Raw genomic sequence first — 18,902 nt, 5'->3', positions numbered from 1 at the left:
AATAGCATTGTTCACTCACCCTGGACTTTACTTTTGAAATACACTACTCTTATACACATGCCTTTCTTATGGATGGATTTTGATAAATCATGGTTGTAGTCCTTAGCCCCCCCAGTGTTACCTTTAGGTAATCAAACAAAAAGCCAGACTCCATGCTAATTAATTACTTGCTAGGTGCCTGAAGCTGGGTAGCAGTTTGCTTATTAGCATAACAATGCTGCTCTGAATATTGTAGATAATATTTGACGTGGAGGACTTAGGATATGAACGGTTAAGCCTTAAAATCTTGTAGGTTTATTTAGCGATGTTTTGTCCTGAAACTTTTGCACAAGTCGTGTTTCTGCATTGTTGAAACAGTCCTGTCTAATGGATTTGAAAAGCTAAAGGATTTTCATAGTTTATAACTGAAGATCAGTTTGCATTTATATTCTTATATTTGTGTAGTTATCTTGGATTCAGTGCCTGGCAGACAGTGTGATCCAATTTTATCTGAGGCTTTGAAGGGGGGGTTTTGGCTGGTTGTTACAAGTGCAGCGTGTAGACCTGTGTCTAAATGTGTATCTCAGTTTTCTTTGTAAAACCAAAGCAGGCATACTTGGTCTTCACTGAAATGGTCTTCTTAAATGTTGGAGTGTAATGTAAAGGTGGGTTATGTGGTCCTCTACTGATGTATTCTCTGCATCGTATTTTATTCAGGTAATAGTCAGACAGCTATATTCAGAGTGGTTTTTCATTCACATTCAGATTCAGTATAAAATCAGAATACTCTTATTTTTGAAGGGTTCCAGTCCTGCAAATCAAGTAAAAGTTGGAGTGTTATTTGAAATAATCTGGGTCATTTTGGATTTATATGCCTGTGCTCTAAGAAATAGAGAATTCCATGATAGATAACAGCAGCTTTTTTTGTTTTGCTCATCAGACTGAGTATGGGAGATAGGTATTTTTTTTCCCCCCTGCATATTCAACTGTCAAGATAAACCAGCTCTCTCTTCTTTCTCCTTTCTGATTGCAGTGAAGTACCTTCTCTGCCTTGTGAAAAATGAAGACTTTGTTATTAGTACATAGTCCTAGTAATTTTTCAAAACATAATAATGTAAAGATGGATAAAGGACAAGAAATGTAGTTCCTCTTGGCTAGCACTGTCTCTGGGAGCCAGAAGAGACTCACTGTCCTTTCTGCTGTGACCTATAGCATGCAATGTCAAGTGACTCAAGTGGAAGAATCCTATTCACTGTGCTCTCCTTGGTTTATAGCCTGTGTGAAGACCTTTCACCGTGTTCATGTTCTATGGTTTGTCTGCTAGGATCTCAGGCCATCATCTTTATCTTCAAATGGAATCTGGGACATTTTTAACAGATGAAACTCTGTGTATAATATATGTAAGAGAATGGGTGAAGACAGAAAGAAGTGATCATCAATCCTTGCTGTTGTGTTTTGACTACTAGTCATGGTAATACTTGGTCCTGTTATTTTCTCAAAGCATAATAATTTGAAGATGTCTAAAAATCAAGAAATATTCCAGGTCCCTCTGGGATTAGGGATTGACTATTGGTATTTTTGACCATTTAGCATGTCAAAAATAAAACTGATATTGATCTGTACTTATGCTGTGTTAGGCGCCATTCCAAAGACAGGTTGTTCACTGTGCCTAGGAAGAGCAAGAGAAGGTTTTTCTGCTTTTTTCTGGATGGATAGCATTGTTTTTGTTGCAAATCTGTGGTAGTCCAGAGGCTTTGTGCATGAATTGCGTGGTTGTCTGTTTTGTGCTCTTGCCATCCTTAAGGGCCAACAAAGTGGTGTGACCAGACTGTGCAAAAACTGCAAGTGTACTTAAATATTAATATTAAAAATTAAACTGAATAACTTAAATATTAAATATTAATAAACCCAACCTTTCTGACAAAGATGAATGTTTTACTAACCCAATCTGATTAGTTCCTCTTTTGACATTGGGTTTTTAGCACCTTCAAAGATAGAAACTTTTAAAATTGAATATTTAAAGTGATCTTACACAAGTTACTGTTTTTTCAGAACTCCTTTTCTTCCTACTGTTTGGCTGTATCACATCTAATCATGTTTTGAAAAAAAAGTGCTTGAGGGAAGAATATGTTTTTCACCATTAAGAGAGAAAATGAATGAATCTGAACAAAAATTTAGTATGTGTGAAAATATGTAGAATTATATTTAATTTTTAAAGTAGCTTCTTTACAGGGAATAGTTTTCTCTATTATAGTTTGGAAAGAGGTCCTCCTAAACAGTAGGAGAAATTGTGGTGTTTTGAAGAAAATAATCTTCATATTTGAATATTTAATTTATTCCTTTTAGGAGGAGTAAAATTTCTTTTGTGTTATCTTACTGTGTGAAAAAAACTTCCTAACCTATCTAGAAAAATCAAAATGTGTGCTTGGTCAGGAGCAAAGCATCATGGGTATAACAACTTAGACTGGTGTTACTTCTTGTAGTCTTATTTTGGCATAAGGTTTGAAAGCTTGTTAGACCTGCTAAATTTATTGTGAAAAGTGAAGAGCTTTGTCTTCTGTGTACTCACAGGTTTGATTGCTTGGAGTGAATTTTTCTGTTCCCAGTCACCCCTCCAGTTAATGTAGGATTCCTCCCTGAAGATTCTTTCTTGTGCAGCTTTATTTTTATAGTTCTTTATTTCATCTGGAGGATAGATTAGGAAGCATCCCTTACAGTCACCTTTCTAAGATTATTTCTGCTGTATGGCTTTCTGTGTTTTCTGTAGTTTTATTTCTGGCTGCTTAAAAGCAGTTTCTCTCTGAGCAGACTACCTTGTCCTTTGCCCTTGCCTCAGCTTTAATTTCTATCTTTGAGCTCACTCAGTATAGATCTTTCTTAAATATTAATAACTTGAGAGAATGTGTGTCACTCCAGCTGGTAGAAGGCTATAAAGAAGTTTTATCTTTCTAGCATTTTGCAGCATTTTCACTTTAATGCAAGTGGAGTCAGAGTTTTGGTGAAGGACAGCAGTAACAATATGAAATACACAAGAAGTTTTTTTTACTATCTCACTGTGTTGTAGCATGCTTCTTTTCCTTGTGTTATCTGAAAGATTTCTGCTACTTTTGAATTTCTAACTGGAAAGGATTTAAAAACGTGTTGGTTAATGTTATGCTATAAAGACAATATAATTAATTAGAGGTAAGAATTCATTTTTTCAACAATAAGACCTAGAAATTTGAGCTTGTAATGTGCTCTGTTATGTGTAATGTAAACTAAGCTCTGGAAGCTTCCTGAGCAGTGAAACCTAAATATTGCTTTTTCTCTATTTTTTGAAGTTTGTGAAAAGTAGATCCAATTTTTACTCAGTTAGAAGTGTATGTGTGTAAATATATATGTGTGTGTGTATGAAGTATACTCATGTTCTTCATGAAGGGAGGCTTCTTCAGATCAGGTCTGATGCACTGATGTAGAGGCACTTCAGAAATAGTAGTATGAGTTGTATATAGTAGTATTACTCAGTCCTATTTCTGTGTTTTTGGTTTTTTTTTAATTTTTATTAAGAGCATCCTATTGTTGCTATATTAAATTAAAAATTCCAGTATAGGGTTTGATATTAATTTTATGTGTTCTGCACAGCGGAACAAAATACAGCACCAAACAATAATGAATTGTAAAATTAAGTGGTGATATTTATTTTACTGATGGTCAACTGAAACACATTTCAACTTCTTAGGATTCTCTTGGTCATTAACAGTCAGAAATACCCAATGTGGACTGTAACATTTATTAAGTATGTTGCTTAGCTTTCAGAAAAGGAGTCTGATACTACTTTTCTATCCAAGTTGGGAACAAAAAGAATAGAGAATGCTCTCCAACTTTCTGGTATGTTAAAAATGTGCGTCTGTAGATTTATATGAAAACCTAACAATAAATGGGAGTGCTATAATTATAGATTGATTAGTCTTTTGAATGTGTGTTTGTGTTGACTGAAAATAAATGTGTAGAAGAATTCTTGGACCTGTTTTAGGCTATTTGAACAGTGACAACAGTGTTGTGTTAGGTGGCAACAGCTAAGTCAGGATTCTGTGACAACATGAATGTCAAGCCCATTTTTTAAAATTTATGTCACTTCTCTGCCTACATTGCACTTGTGCATTCATGTGACCTGGCTTTAATTTAACATTTGGTAAATATTTGCATAGTAATTCCTAAAGTGTTCTCCCACACATAAAGGAAATGATGATAAACAGCTTTTAAGTGGCTTGATGTTAAACACAAACATGACTTGCAGCCCTAAGGTAAAATGCACATTAGAGTAACTGTTCAATATTCATTTGCCAAGTGCTGTTATGAATTATACCAGGTAACTTAGTCATACATTTTCTTTACGTAGATTTTTACAAGTTTGTACCTCAGCTGAATTTCTGCCTAAGGGTTATGTACTGTGCTGTAAAGGAACTTCTCCCCACTTGTGATGCTAGGATTTTTTTGGAATTGTGGTTGTGTTTTCCTCGAGATGAGCTTTCTAACAGAAGAGCATTTAGGAGCACAGATAGATTCAGGCAACCATACCTGAATGCTGCCCAGAGCTTCCAGGCTACTGTTAGTGTTTTATTTTTCAAGAGGATTTTTTGTTTTTCAAAATTAAGTATTTTTTTTTAAGCATGTCAACTTTTAATGATGATGAAGAAGATGCAGTAAAGAATCATTCTAGACACTGTCATTCATTAGAATAAGATTTCAGTCTCAAACTGGAAAAACTTAAAGAAGCCACAATCAGCTAAAAAAACCCCCAGAACTTGTTCTAGTATTTTAGAATACATTTGTTAGACTTTTTTTACTTTATATGTCATAGCCTCTCAGTTAGTATGCCCTTAATCTCTTCCCTGATCAAAAATGGGGTGTCATCCAGCATTTGCTGCTTTCAGCAGGTAAGAAGTGTTATTTCATTGAAGCTGTCTGGCACTGACCCTTCACAGAGCCTGTCATCTATTACTGGGTTCTGACTTTCAGACCATTCAGAAAACACTCTACAATCAGCAAACTCTTTTGCAAGACTTCTAGTCATCCACTTTATTTAGTATGAAGTTACTTTCTTACTTTAAGAAAGGCAGTCTGCTGCATAGGAATTTTTAAACACATGGAAACCTGACATGTTCTTGATGCTACTTTTCATTGTTATATCATAATAAAGCACAAGAACCTTAAATTAGGCTGATCCTTTTCCTGAGCAAGTTTCATTTTCTGTGATAATGATTCTACCTTGGATTTACCACAGTTATGTTTTGGACTTGTTCTACTGCTTTTGAGCTCTAATAACGTGCAAAATGTGATTTTGTGCATATGCATATGGATACAGTGCTATTTGGAACATTATATACTCATCTTTTACATCTGGTAGTTCATGGCTTGTTTTAAGTACTGAGTTTTTAAAAATATTGATGTTTTATTTAGTGAAGCTGTCTGGATTCTTGGTGTGAGTAAAAAAACACGGGAGAAACGGCTATATAGATTTTAGTTTTGTTTTTTTTTGTTTTGTTTGTTTTTTTCATTTTTTTTGGGTTTTTTGTTTTTAAGGGAGGGGAATTTTATTTTTTTTTTTTAATGGACACTATGTATCCAATTCCTGGCAGTGTCTGGAAAATGTTCTCTGACTTGGAAACTTTCTTGAATGGCTGAATGGGCTCTCTGATCAGGTGAACCATTGTTACTTTTGTGGCTGTGCAGAGGGAACCTCCTCCACAGGCTATCTAGCAGTAGTTACTATTTGCTTCATCAAACAAGTTTATAAAAAGCTCCCTCTCCCAGCATGGGTTTTTAACTTTCAGGGATGAAGTTCATATGAGCTAATAGAAGCCCATTCACATTTGTATTTCTGAGGCAGCAAGTATTCAGTCTTGCTGTAGTCTGTGCTGGTTTTTGTAATTGGGGATTCCTTGAGATCAGAAGGTTGTAGTGTGCTCATACTGTGTGTACCTGAGCCACAGTATGTGTCTAAACCATTAAGAAGTATTTTTTTCAAAAGAAACTGTGAATCCTGTTCTTCTTTAGTTCTTCTACTTTAGTGTGAAATGTCATTGTTTTCTTTTAAAGCATCTTACATTGGCTACACTTGTTCCAAAAGATTGATAAGGAATGGCATCTTCTGCTCTTTGAGACTATTTTAGAGATGTTCTCTTGATTTTGCCACTGACAAAAATAATTAAATTACTGTATTTGCTGTGGCCCAAAGTAAAAGAAGGTCAGGAATTCATTAAGTTTAATATAGATTAGGGTGGCTGTGTGTCTTGAGTTTGTTCTGCCAACTTGCAGCATTCTATTGGGACAATAGGGTTTTACACTTATTTTTGCTTTGTTTCTGTTTCAATGACACATCTGTGTTGGTGCAGCTACTGAATCAGAAATGGAATTGAGCACTGAAAGCAAAATATTCAGCTGTGTATTTTTTAACTTCAGCTTTTTTCTTCACACTTCAACAGCATAATATATGCAGCAAGTCTTAATGTCTCTTCAGCCAAATAGGTTAGCTGCAGAAGTTTGCCCAGTTAAGAGGAGTGATTTTCAATTATGCTATTTTAGTGCTGCTAATTATTAAAAGTTTTGTGGTTGCATTCGTTAAAAGGTTCAGGAGGAACATCTGTAGCTACTGATGTGTTCTGGTTTTAGAGTATCATATTTTGTAAGTTTTTTGGTAGGGTCAAACCACTCTTTTTTCAAGGTATCTGCATTAGGTAAATTGTATGATCTAAATTAACCTGCTTATTTATTGCATAAAGGTACATTTCTTTTCTGTCTTTTCATCTTAGAAATTTATGGGCTTAGAGATAGAAATCTGAGCTGTAATAGTTGTTTACCTTTCGTCATTTTGCAGAGATTAAAGCATATTAATTGATATTCTTAAACTTTGTAATTTTGAACATGTGATACCTAGAATGACCAAACATTTGCTATTTCACAAATGGGTGGTTTCATTGCTAAATGAAGTAACTGTAGCTGAGGTAAATTAGAGATGAAATGGAGATGTTAGAAATAGACATACTTGAGGTGCTTAATTGTGTGGTTGTCATGCAGCTGTACTGTATCTAGTAATTCTTAACCCTCAGTTGCAGGTCATCAATGGCAATTTTTTTTTTTTTTTTGTTCATTTCTGAAACATTTCTCAAAGCTATGTGTGTTTCCTGGCCCTCAGTTTTAGCATATTCTCTCCATAATAAGTGATGGAGGACTCAATTATGCTTTATAATCCTAACTAAGCATGTTTTCTTTCTTTATTGTGCTGTAGCAGATGCAATGTTAATCAGTGCTGATACTCAAACACGTCACTGTGACTCACTGGGCTGCCATGTGCTCATAAAATCACTGTAACTGGTCCTAGGAGCATAAGTCTTAACTAAGGCAGCTCAGACATAAATACCACTTGGAAATTGTGTACACAGGTAGCTGGTATAGTTTGGGGACAATGGCTACAGATTATGTGTTTGCTCCCTGATTTTCTATTTCCCATCAGGGAGAATTTGCTGTTGAGCAGTGCACTCTGAGCCTTTTGGCTTCAGGGTCAGTGGAATGATGGCTGAACTCCTGGTTATTGAAGTAAGGAGTTAATAATGCATGAAGAAAGCATTAGTTTTGGAAAATTAATATGATTCCTGTTGATATGGTACATGGTCTTGCATTGGAATTTGCCAGTATTTATTTGTGGGAGCAAACTGGGATTTATTAATTCATTTGGGGGTTTTTGCCACAATAGGATTATCTGCCTCCTCAGAGAAAGAAATGATGGATGTGTTTTATGTATCTAAAAAGATATGGATACACCTCCCCACCACCTGTCAGGAGTGGTGTATGTCCATCCATATATAAATTTATTTATTTAAATGTTTGTGCTGATAATAAACAAAATGTTCTATCTATAAAGTATTGTAAAAAAATATTATATTAAATTCACTATTCAAATTAGAAAAAAGAAATTAAGGAAACAAAAGTGTATGTTTTAAATATTTCTTTTGTTATAGTGTTCTGTAGGTATTGCCTTGTTTGTCATCTGTAGCTTTCATTTTCTCTCAGTTTCAATTCTGAGTAGTGGCTCCAATCTTCTACCTTGTGACTATAGAGGGAGAACAAGTGGGACACAAAACTGCTTTGTCTGACAGCACTACAATCATGCAAGAGTAGGTTAAAAAGTCTTGTATCTGTCTTACAGGATCCAGCTTCCTGGGTAAATATTCACCACCTGGAGTATACAGATGGAGGAATCCTGGACCCAGATGATGTGCTGGCAGATGTTGTGGAAGACAAAGATAAGGTAGAGCTTGTATGAAAGTATTATGTGTCTTTTCAAATGAAGAATGCTGCTTTCTCATTTCTTGGACATCTGGCAGGTGAAATGGATGTTAAATATTCTTAAACACATCTGCCCATCTGGAACTCTCCCCTTCTGGAGTAGAATGGGGGAGTGGGAAGCATGACCCAAGCAGTGAGAAGAGAAGCCTAGAAGTTCACTCAGGACTTAACCTTTTCAAGCTCTGAGTTTCTTTTTATTTCTATATTCAAATAGCATGGTGAAAGAACATGATTTTTACAAGACTTTTTTTCTTTTTTATGCCACTTAAAATATCTCCTATAACCTCTTCCTTTGCATGGAATTAAGTTTTTGAGAATCATTCAAATGTCATGGTTGAGTGCGACAAAATCGACAAATCCTGTGATGACAAGAACAGTTACTTCAATTGTTAAATTTTGAAAGTAGTTCCTATGATTTGCTACTAAAGTCTAAGCAGGCTACTTATTAATTTTAAAAGATGTGTCTCTAAATTTCAATTAAAAAAGGACAAATTTCCTTTGTGGGTAGAGAAATAGTAACTGCAGAGAAGCCTCTTTTAATTTTATTTTTAATTGTCAGAAAAATTTAATTTTGGGAAGCTTACTGGTGACTTATTCAGCATAGAGGGGGAGAAGTATTATTTATAAAACTTTGCTGATTTTATCTTTTTCTTTCTTCATAAAATTAGAGGAAGAAATGTTTAATGGCTTTAACCTGAAGATCCAAATACGGTATATGCCTGTGCTTTTAAACAAATTGCTTTGTCTATTTAAATGGCCATATACTTGATGGCTTAAAAAATAATTTAGTATATTGCAAACAGAATTGCTAGTTTTGTATGCTGTGTTGATTTTTCAATGACTTAATATGAAGCAGAACATTTTGCTTATGATTAATGGGATGCTGCTTCTTTGTATCTTAGAAAATTGTTTAGGATGTACTTCAGTGTCATTTTAGGGTGGTTGTGTGGGGATTCTTAAAAACAGTGGAACTCTGTTGTATAATCTTTTTATCATATTTGTGTTTCTTGCTTGTCCATATTTACAGAAATTATACTTAAGACGCATTAAGACTTTTTATTTTTCCCAAGAGTGTTTGGAGACAAAAAGACTGAGTTCTGTAATTGAACAACTGTGTATAAAGGATAAGACCATAAGCATAAGATGTCATAAAATGAGATATTACATCAAAGAGAAATGCTCTACTGGTCTCATTAGTTAATGAAAATTAGTATGTTTACCCAGGATTTTCTCTATTTAAAGCACTGATAGAGGAACACTTGTGGAAATGTGGGCATCAGTGTGCAGAATATTTGATATGCAATGCAGTTTTTAACTTGTGACCAGAACCTTTGCATACCTTTTTGGTGGCTGTCACTGTTTGAGTATGTGCAGCTGAATAAACTTCTAGGCCACAGCTGTGGGTTTAAGCTTCCTCTGTTATAACAGTGCTAAGTGAAGCTCTGAGGCTGCCTTGGGGAAAAGTCGCTGGGAAACTGGAGTCTTACTCTTTGAAGTGGTCTGGTGTGGTTTAGAAATACAACAAACTCCTCAATTTCTCTTCCTCTGATGTCTCAATTACATGGGATGTGTCATTATCATCTTGTCTTCTTCAGAATGGCTTGGTGAAACAGGGATAAGAGACTTGTTGAACAGAGCAGCTGCAGTGAAAAATCAGATTTTTTCTTATTTTAATAAGGGAGAATGTTGTAAGGGATCTGCTAGTCTGAGAGATTCTGAAATTCTCAAATTCTGAATTCTGAAAGAATTCTTTCATTTGAGAGTGGAATTGCGCCATAGTGTGTGTGAGTAGCTGTCTATACTACCTACTTAAAAGTTTGATATAATCTGATATCAAAGAAATAGCCCTATAAAAGGCTTACAGGTAGTTTTGATAGCTTTATTGTGGCCTGTTAGTCTTTGAGCCTTCACCAGCATTATTTCTGAGAATCTCTACTGGGGGACCTTTAAACTTTGCAAAAAAAAAAGGAGGAGATATTCAGGTTGGATTGACCTGCTATTTTATTTGGTGTTTAAAGTCCTTGAATAGATGAAGGAGTTTTTGGTACGTTTATCTGTGCTCTGCTTGTCTTTGGTTATGATTATCTGTGTATGTGGTAAATGAATAGGCCACAGGTTTGTTGCTACCTTGTCATTCTTTGCTGTGCATTCAAGCCAGTGACATAGTTTCACATTAAATCAGTCGCTCTCTATGAAAATAAGCTTGCACTTAACCTCAGTGCCTCTAACCAAAGTTGTGTTTGGCACTGCTGACCATCAAGCTCTTCTTCAGTGGCAGAGGAAACGCTGTGCTTTTTGAAGAGATAATCTGCTCTAGATCATACTTTGATAGCAGTAAATTAGCACAGTTTCTTCAAAGGAAAATGTCTTTGCTAATCTATTGAATTCTTTCACTGTGACAACAAAACAGTGAGCGCGCTATCAGATATAATTTATTTGGAATTTCAAAAGCTTTTGACAGTCCTTAACAATAGACTCTTAAGGAGGCACAACTACTCATGAGGTAAGCAGCAAGTGCTGTGGTAGGTTAGTGAACAAATGAGAGGGAACTGAAAGAGGGAATAAATGATGAAGTTCCAACCCTGATGTGTAATGCCCATTATTGGGAGTGGCAGTGGTTTTGAGCTCTGCTTCTGTTAACTTCCTGACTTCCTCTTGAGCTACAAATTAATCAAAGTTCAACAAATAGGCAGTTCAGTGGATGATATTAAGAGCTGTCAGCTGCACAGTTATGCATGCTGGACAGAGTGGCATTTTTTAATTGCCTATAAAGCAGATCTAAATTGGTATTACATGTGCTTGGTAAGGTGTCATGTGAAAATGCTTTGGAAATTCTGCTGGCTGAGAGTCCCAATAATCTGTGGCCTGAATTGGATGTCAAAGCTAATTGACATAGTTTTGTAGAATAGCTTTAAAATAGCTTGTTTTCAGTGAGTTATCCAGCAACTGGTTCATGTACTGATAATGTGAAGAATTAATTAAATTCCCCAAGTCTCGTCAGTTAAATAAGAACATGCTATTTAAATTGTCTTATTTGAATGTTGAAGTTATAAATGGAGTCCTCTTTGTATACTGTTCTTAACAGATCTCCCACTTGGAATGAATTCTTGAGCAAGAAAATGTTCTGAGGAAATTTCTTTGCTGTGTAAAAGATGCAGTACAAAATGTTTCCCTTCACAGCATTGTGTACATGGAGCCCTGTGCTTGGCACCTGTCTTAAATGCATAAACTTAATGTACCCATCTAGACTTCCTGCTGACTTTTTTATGGAATCATGTTTTTCATTTACTCCCAAACACCTGGGGAGGTTAAAAGGATGTAATGAAGGCCTGTGTTAAGTTAGAACTTGCTTTGCTTATAGGACAACAAGCTTCCTAGATCAGACCAGTTTTACTCTCTGAATAGATGTAAAAGTCTACAGGGAAAATACACTTCCAATCCAACTTTATATGTATATATGTGTTATTATTTTGACAGGATTAAATACAAGCAAAACATGTTTACAGGTGTGCTTTTTCGACAGAGCCCTTCCAAAGCAGGAGGTGGTAGTCTGTTGTCAGAGTGCTGGGGTCTTTTTTGGGTTGTTTTGATTTTGTTTTGTAGATATTTTTATGTGTTTGTTTGCTTTTGTATCTTTTTGCTTGGTACTTCTTGGTTTTTGTGGATATCTTGTGTGTTGTTTTGTAAGACTGTGTTTGCAAGGGCAGTATTGCAGTAGCTGCAGTTGAGCCAGCAAAGCTGCTGAACGCTTTTGTAAAAATATATTTTCTGATCAGTGCTGATGGCAGAAGATTAGGTATGTCATCCTAGAGGGTGATGTGGGTTGAAGCTCTCCAGAGACATTTTTGTTGGCAACTCAGCTGCTAATGGTGAGGGGGTGTTTTGTGGTGTGGGGTATTTTTTTTTCGGAGTGGCAGGAATAAAAAAAGTAAGTCATTGTGAGGGGCATTGTGCTGATGTGAGGGGCATTGTGCTGACACTGAAATAGCAGGATACCAATATGATCTTAGAAATTATTTTTTCTTCGGTATCTCCTTTGTTAAATATAGATGAGTAGGGGTTTTTAATAGCAGCAGAAGCTTTTGAAGGACACAAAGCAACGTCAGTGAAATGCTGAAATAGTGACACTGTTTCAAGATTTGTAGTGACTGCAACTGTCATTTAAGTGTTTCTAATGATGATATCAAGTAAATGGTATGAATTAAGTGTAGTTCAGATACCTATTTTAGCTAAGCATTTAATGAAATATTAAATAGGAAAATCAATGAATTCTTTATTCTCAGCTCACTACCAGCAGAAATGCAGTATTGAGAAAACATGTCTCCTGGATGGTCTCCAAACGCTAGGGAAATCAGCTGCTGGCTGTTCAAAATGGCTATTTGGCCCATGCATGCTCCTGATAAGAAGCTCAACATCTGGCTGAAGCTTTTGTCACAGATGCGAAGTAACTCTGAAGCCTTACTTCAGACAGAAGCCTTTGTAGGTGTCTTTAGTTTGTGATGGTTTTGCAATTGTGAGGCTTCTTTGGAGGAAAACAATAAAAATGAAGCAGATGTGAACTTCAAGATTGATGTAATTATGCAAAAGAAATGTTTTTCCAGGTAGAAAGATATGCTGACAGGCAGATCAGTGTATTTGAAACTTTTCTGTTGTTTACAGGCAGGTTTAGTCACTGGGAGTGATGACTGCCTGGGTTTAGTACTATAGAGCAGTCATTTTTTAACCTGGGTTTGACTCTCCAGACCTTTAGGGTTGTCATTTTGTCTGTGAAAATTATGGCACACTCGAACGTGTAATGTATATTTAAATTATAATGAGCTCATTCCATCAGTTTCTATTCAACCATCAAATTCCTCATGAAACAAGTAAATCAGAGCCTTAGTAACCCTTAGGTAAGTATAGAAGCTTTGACGGAAGACTGAGTTGATCAGTTCTACCTCAAGATGAAAAATGGCAAAATTAAGTGAGAATGAGAAGGGGCCTAGTGGATAAAAATGTCTCGGTAGTTTAAATAAAGGGCTGGGATATTCTGAGGCAGTTTCTCCTCACGTGGAATTACAGCATTGCTGCTTTAAAAGCTTCCCCTGGATGCTGGAGGCCTCGATGCTGGTTTGTTACCTCCCAGCATGTCAGCAGAGCCTGTAAATGTCATGCTTTACAGCTTTTTTGTTGTAAGGCTTGATTCTCAAATATATGATCCGTGCAAGTAATGCATAGTTAAGTTAGAGAAATGCTGTTTGAACTCTAGACTTCTGTGTAATTGAGCTCGCTAGGGTTTTGTAGCTTTCTGATAACTGGGGTGTTAGAATAGAGGATTTTTTATTCTTCAGTTTGTTTTACAGTAGTATATTATACTTGTTTGGGAAAAACAGGAAGAGATGAGAGACTTCATTATAACTGAGAATTTTTACCTATTGAAGTTTCTTAAGCTGCAGTGGTTTTTTTAATGTAGACTCTTCTATAAAACATTGCATATTAGGCAAGTTTCCCTTGGAGAAGTTTAAAAAAACCCTTTTTTATAAGAATGTGAGAGAGGTGTCTGGTAGCACAGAAGGCACTTTGCTGTTAGTTCCATGTAATGTGGAGGTAACATTGGAAGTGTGCAATGGACACAGGATAGTTCAAAGTGGCATGTTATAACTTGAATGCTCTGTGTCTTTCATAAAATCTGTATTGTAAAGAAAGAAGAATCAAAGAAGAAAAAATTGCAGCTTTTCTTCCTTGTAGGGTGGTTAATATTGTTCTGGTCTAGGGCTTTGACACAATGTTTTATGACATTTAGTTGGCTAATACCATGGCCCATTATTGCTCTGTGTGTGCTTTCGCTCACTGTTGAACTGGCTGCAGCAAATACTTCGGACTTCTGACACTTTGTGCTTGTGGCAGAGTCTTGGTTACACTTCTGTAAATTTGAGTGCCTTTTTAGAAAAACGGGTGTCCAGAGGCAGCCAATTTTGAGATTTAATTCCTTGCTGCTAATGAGGTAAACCAAGGGATTAGTAGATCAAAAGGCCTGATGTGATCAAGATGAGGAAAATGAAGTTGAAGAAATTTGGCAAAACTTGTATGTAAGGGTTGCTGTTCTTTGATTTGTTTTTAATGTTTTGTTGTTTTTTTTGTTTTTTTTTTTTTTTTTGTTCACCCTTATTATAATTTTAAAGTTGTAGTTAGTATCTCAGCCAGAATATGTGTAGCTGTTTGTGACTCTTCCTCACTGCCTCTGGTTTTGTATTTGTATTTTGTGATTTCAGTAATGAGATACTACAGATGCCCAGAAATCTTAACATTTTATTAGCAAAAGGATAACTAATAATGTATTCTTTTCTCAAACCCTAAATTGTAAAAATTAAAATGGATTTAACATGTATTCTGAATAGCATGTTTACAGCCTCCTAAAGCATAATACAATATTAACATCTTCATTACATTTAGCGTGCTCTATTTCTTCTATGTATAAATTCTTTGTAATAAGTTTCAGCTGTTATTTCCAATAATCAGAGTTATTATGATATGAAATTCTTATTGCTGACAGTATTTGTTTATATAAATATTCATATCTAGTTCTGAGTGATGAAGTTATAAAGACAAAACAGAACTGTGAATAAAAGCTCCATGCCATTTCTGTTCTGTCAAGGGAATCCCAGTAGAAGCTCTTCAGATAGTCTGATTGTTAGTGATACATCATATGTCCACAAAGAAGGGAAGTATCAGGGCATATTTTAAGTAATGCCTTTATCCTTGTTGGTACCTTAAAGTGTGGAAATGTGGGATGCAAGAAAATCCAAGAACAAAGCAGGGTATCAATCCGTTTGGGCTGCATCAAAGGAAGCATTCTCACAAAGCTGCAGGAGGTGTTGCTCCCTCTCTACTCTGCTCTCATGAGACGCCATCTGGAATACTGCGTTCAGGTCAGGATTCCTCAGCACAGGAAAGATATGGACCTGTTCATTTGAGGGAAGGAGCACCTATTCTCTGAAAACAGGGTGAGAGAGTTGGGATTGTTCAGCTGGGAGAAGAGAAGGCTCCAATGAGACACTGCAGCCTCCCAGTGCCTGAAAGGTCATAAAAATGAGGGAGATAAACTTTTTATATGGGCAGATAGTGACAGGACAAGGAGAAAGGTTTCTGAAGTAAAAGAGGAGACAGATGAGATAGCAGGAGGAAATTCTTCAATGTGAGGGTGTTGAGACACTTGGCACAGGCTGCCAGAGAAGCTGTGGATGCCCTGTTCTTGGAAGCGCTCAAGGCCAGCCTGGATGGGCCTCTGAGCACATCGTGGTCTGGTGGATGGAGTCCCTGCTTGTGGCAGGAGGGATGGAACTGGATGATCTTTGTGGACCTGTCCAACCAAAACCATTCTATGATTTTTTACATTGATTGTAATAATGGCTTTTCTTTTCATCTTCACAAGGCTTTTGGACTTGTTCAAAAGGCCAGCACTACTGATGCTTGCTAAGAATTTCCACTGAGTTTGTCTAGTTCAAAATCAATCAAACAAGAAAAGGCATTGGGCCTGGGACCATTCCTACAGAGAAACTGTAGACCTTGATTTTCTGGCCCTTCAAGGAACTTAGTTGGAGTTTTATTTCAGCTATTGACAAAATAATATGCAAACCAGTCAAGCTGCAGCCTATTAAAAAAAAAAAAAAAATGTTTTCACTCTTTTCAGGAAGAAAAAGTTTCATGCAATTTTGAGCCAGTGCTTATTTAGGAAACAGATGTCTGATTTCACTCTTGTGTAGTAGGGTATGCTGTGAGCCACCATATAAATATAAATATATAACAAAAAAAGGATATTGTGGTAGGAGTTGGCCTGTTAGTTTCTGACACAGGGTCTGAACTGCAAATACCAGGGGGAGGGGTTAAAAAAATCACCATCGTTAGTACTTACTAAGCAACACTTTATTTCAGTAATGCACTGGCTTTTAGAATTCAGGTTATGAAGCTTTGCATTTTTATGAAATTTGTTTTAATTTCTTGCTGCAGAGGTGCCATGCATTATTCAAGATTATAAAATGATTTGGATTTCAGGAGCATTTGGGTTTGCTGATGAGGATTTCAAGCTGTGTAATTATGAAACTGTATGCACATGGGTTGGAAGTTCAGAACTCATTAGCGTAATCATTAAAATAACCATTTTTAAGTGTAGTATTACATTCTGGGGTGTGCAATTACACTATCATGTGCTTCTGGTTACTGGAAGCATTCTTGTTATAAACTTCAGGTCTATCAATATGCTTCAAGATAAGTTCATAGCTTAAAAACAGACACCTGGTCAAATGTTGCTTAGGTTATTAAAGAAAATTCACTTTTATGAACTTAGAGCCATAACATGGTGCCTGTATGCATAAATTTACCTCCTGTTTGTCCTGGAAGAACTTACAAGCTTTTACAAATTTAGTGCTGTATAATGTAATTGTTCTTAAAATATAGGTATCTTAGAACATGTTGCAAGAGTTAATTATTTCAGCTCTACCTACTTTAACAGTAGTGTGGGCATGAAGATTCCTACCAGATGGACTCCACAGGTTTAGTTTTTTCCAGTGTAATGTTTGTGTTTGAACACTCTGAACTGTGAACTATTTCTCTGAACATCTGTAACTACCAGATTTTTCCAGTTGGGATAGGTATTCCATTACTTGTTTCAGATTTAAAAAAAAATGAAATATGCATGACAGTAGATCTGTGACATTAAAAAAATTCCTGATGGTTTTGCAATAGAATTTCTATTTAAATGCTAAATGGGAGATTTTTTGAGTTAAAATTCTCTTTATGTAAGAGACACATAAATCTGGAGCTTGTGCTTTTCTGATTTGGTTTTCTTTTGATCTTTCTATCTGATTAGTATTTTGGCTTTTCAGAATATTAAAAAAATACAGAGCAATGCAGAAGGTTTGGGACCTGGGTCTCTTAGTTTTTGGAGGGTATTGAGCTGTATGGCCATAACACTTTCTCTTGACCTGAAAATGTGTTTTGTCATTTGGGCACTAAGTACTGCAGCTAATTGGTGATCTGACGAGTGAAGCTGTCTGTTTTGTGTTCCTTGCACAATGGGGGGGTAAGGTCATTCTAAGTGCATCTGGCCCCAGTGAACTGAGTGAACATTCAAATTTCCTGATGAAAAGAAGCTTAACATCTCTTTGTGTAAGCATAACCTGGTGGAAGAGGTACTCCTTAGTGATTTTCATTGATGTAATAAATACTTGAAATTCTGTATACACGTATTGATGCTTAAGTGCCTTTAAGCACACATATGTTCATGCTTACCAAGGGAGTAATATGCTTTGTAAAATGCTGTAGCCTTGTGGTGGTAAGATAATTTGGTGGGTTGTCTTGCTATATGAAGTAAGCTGAGCTCTTAAATACTTCCATGTAGTGGTTTAATTGCAGTATGTCTTGGAAGCTGAGAGTACTAGGGTTGTTCAGCCTGGAGAAAAGGTGGCTTTGGGGAGACTCATTGCAACCTTTCACTGCTTTAAAGGGGGCCTGTAATAAAGGTGAGCACAAACTTTTTAGCAAGGCCTATTTCAATAGGACAAGAGATGATGGTTTAAAATTGAAAGAAGCCAATTTAGACTACATGCGAAGGAATAAAGTTTTTACAATGAGGGTGGTAAAACAATAGAGCAGGATGTTCAGAGAGGTGGCAGATGCCCCCTCCTTGGGAACATTCAAGGCCAAGTTGAATGGGTTTCTGGGCGACCTGATGTAGCTGAAGATGTCCCTGCCTGTGGCAGCAGGTTTGATCTAGGTCACCTTTAAAGGTCCTTTGCAAGCCAAGCTATTTATGATACTACTATATCATGTGTCCTATTTAGATTGCATATGAATTGAGGGAGGGGGTTTTGTTCCATTTTACAGTTGGGGCTCCAAGGTTCTTTCAGTACAAGGAATTAAACACCTGCTGTGATATACCTTGTTTCCCCATGGTGAAGGACAAGTTTTGTATTGGTATTTCATTCCTTTTCAGAAGTGACTGTGTTCTGGCCTAATGAATTGTTGTTGGTCTGTGTACAGGTTTGGGAGAATGCTTCAGTATAGTAAGTTTTCCTTATTTTAGATTGGTACATAATTCCTGTATCAAGTTCTGTTCTTCTAAATCCTGTGACTCTTCCCTCCAGAAAATTTAAGCTTGTTTAAAGTTTTGAAACACTGGTAGAAATCTCTTATCTATCTTACATTAAATCACTTATATTTCAGCAGTTGCAAACAGTTTGGGATTTGGGCACTCTTCATTTGTAATGGGGATGGTGTACTACTGAGAAGCTGAATACTACTGCTATTGTGAAAGCAAATACTCCTACAAATATTAAAGCAAAACTAACTCAATTCTTGTGTGCAAGTTTGAGACATCAACGCTTGTTTTATTTAGGGCATAGTTGATATATTTGAGGAAAATACATTGTAAATTACTTTTGAAAATGTACATATATAACCTGGCACACATGTGCCAACTTCTTGATGTATGCAATGTGGAGTTTAACAGAAAGTCTCCCCTAGCGTAACTTCAAAAGGCAGGGAAGGGCACTAGCTCCATACTTCAGCTCAGGAGACAGTTTTGTGGCTAAAGCAGAGAAGACTTCTGTTGAAAGTGCCAA

At 36.3% G+C, this 18,902-nt stretch overlaps 1 protein-coding gene across 4 annotated transcripts in view; it reads left to right on the top strand.

Annotated features, from left to right (window-relative positions):
- The window catches only part of PARD3B (par-3 family cell polarity regulator beta), a 383,975-nt gene that overhangs the window by 15,751 nt on the left and 349,322 nt on the right, over nucleotides 1–18,902 (top strand). For 3 of the 4 annotated variants that reach the window (XM_056496182.1, XM_056496185.1, XM_056496183.1), the window contains exon 2: nucleotides 8,165–8,266. In XM_056496182.1, coding sequence (XP_056352157.1) covers nucleotides 8,165–8,266 — 102 coding nt within the window. Of the gene's footprint in view, nucleotides 1–2,550; nucleotides 2,603–8,164; nucleotides 8,267–18,902 lie in introns of all 4 variants that reach the window. The other variant, XM_056496186.1, reaches the window with a different exon arrangement.

The sequence above is a fragment of the Oenanthe melanoleuca genome, chromosome 7, assembly GCF_029582105.1.
Source record: "Oenanthe melanoleuca isolate GR-GAL-2019-014 chromosome 7, OMel1.0, whole genome shotgun sequence".
In the NCBI taxonomy this organism is placed as follows: Eukaryota; Metazoa; Chordata; class Aves; order Passeriformes; family Muscicapidae; genus Oenanthe; species Oenanthe melanoleuca.
The sequence above is the reverse complement of the archived record's forward strand: the minus strand, read 5'-3'. Positions and strand labels throughout refer to the sequence as shown.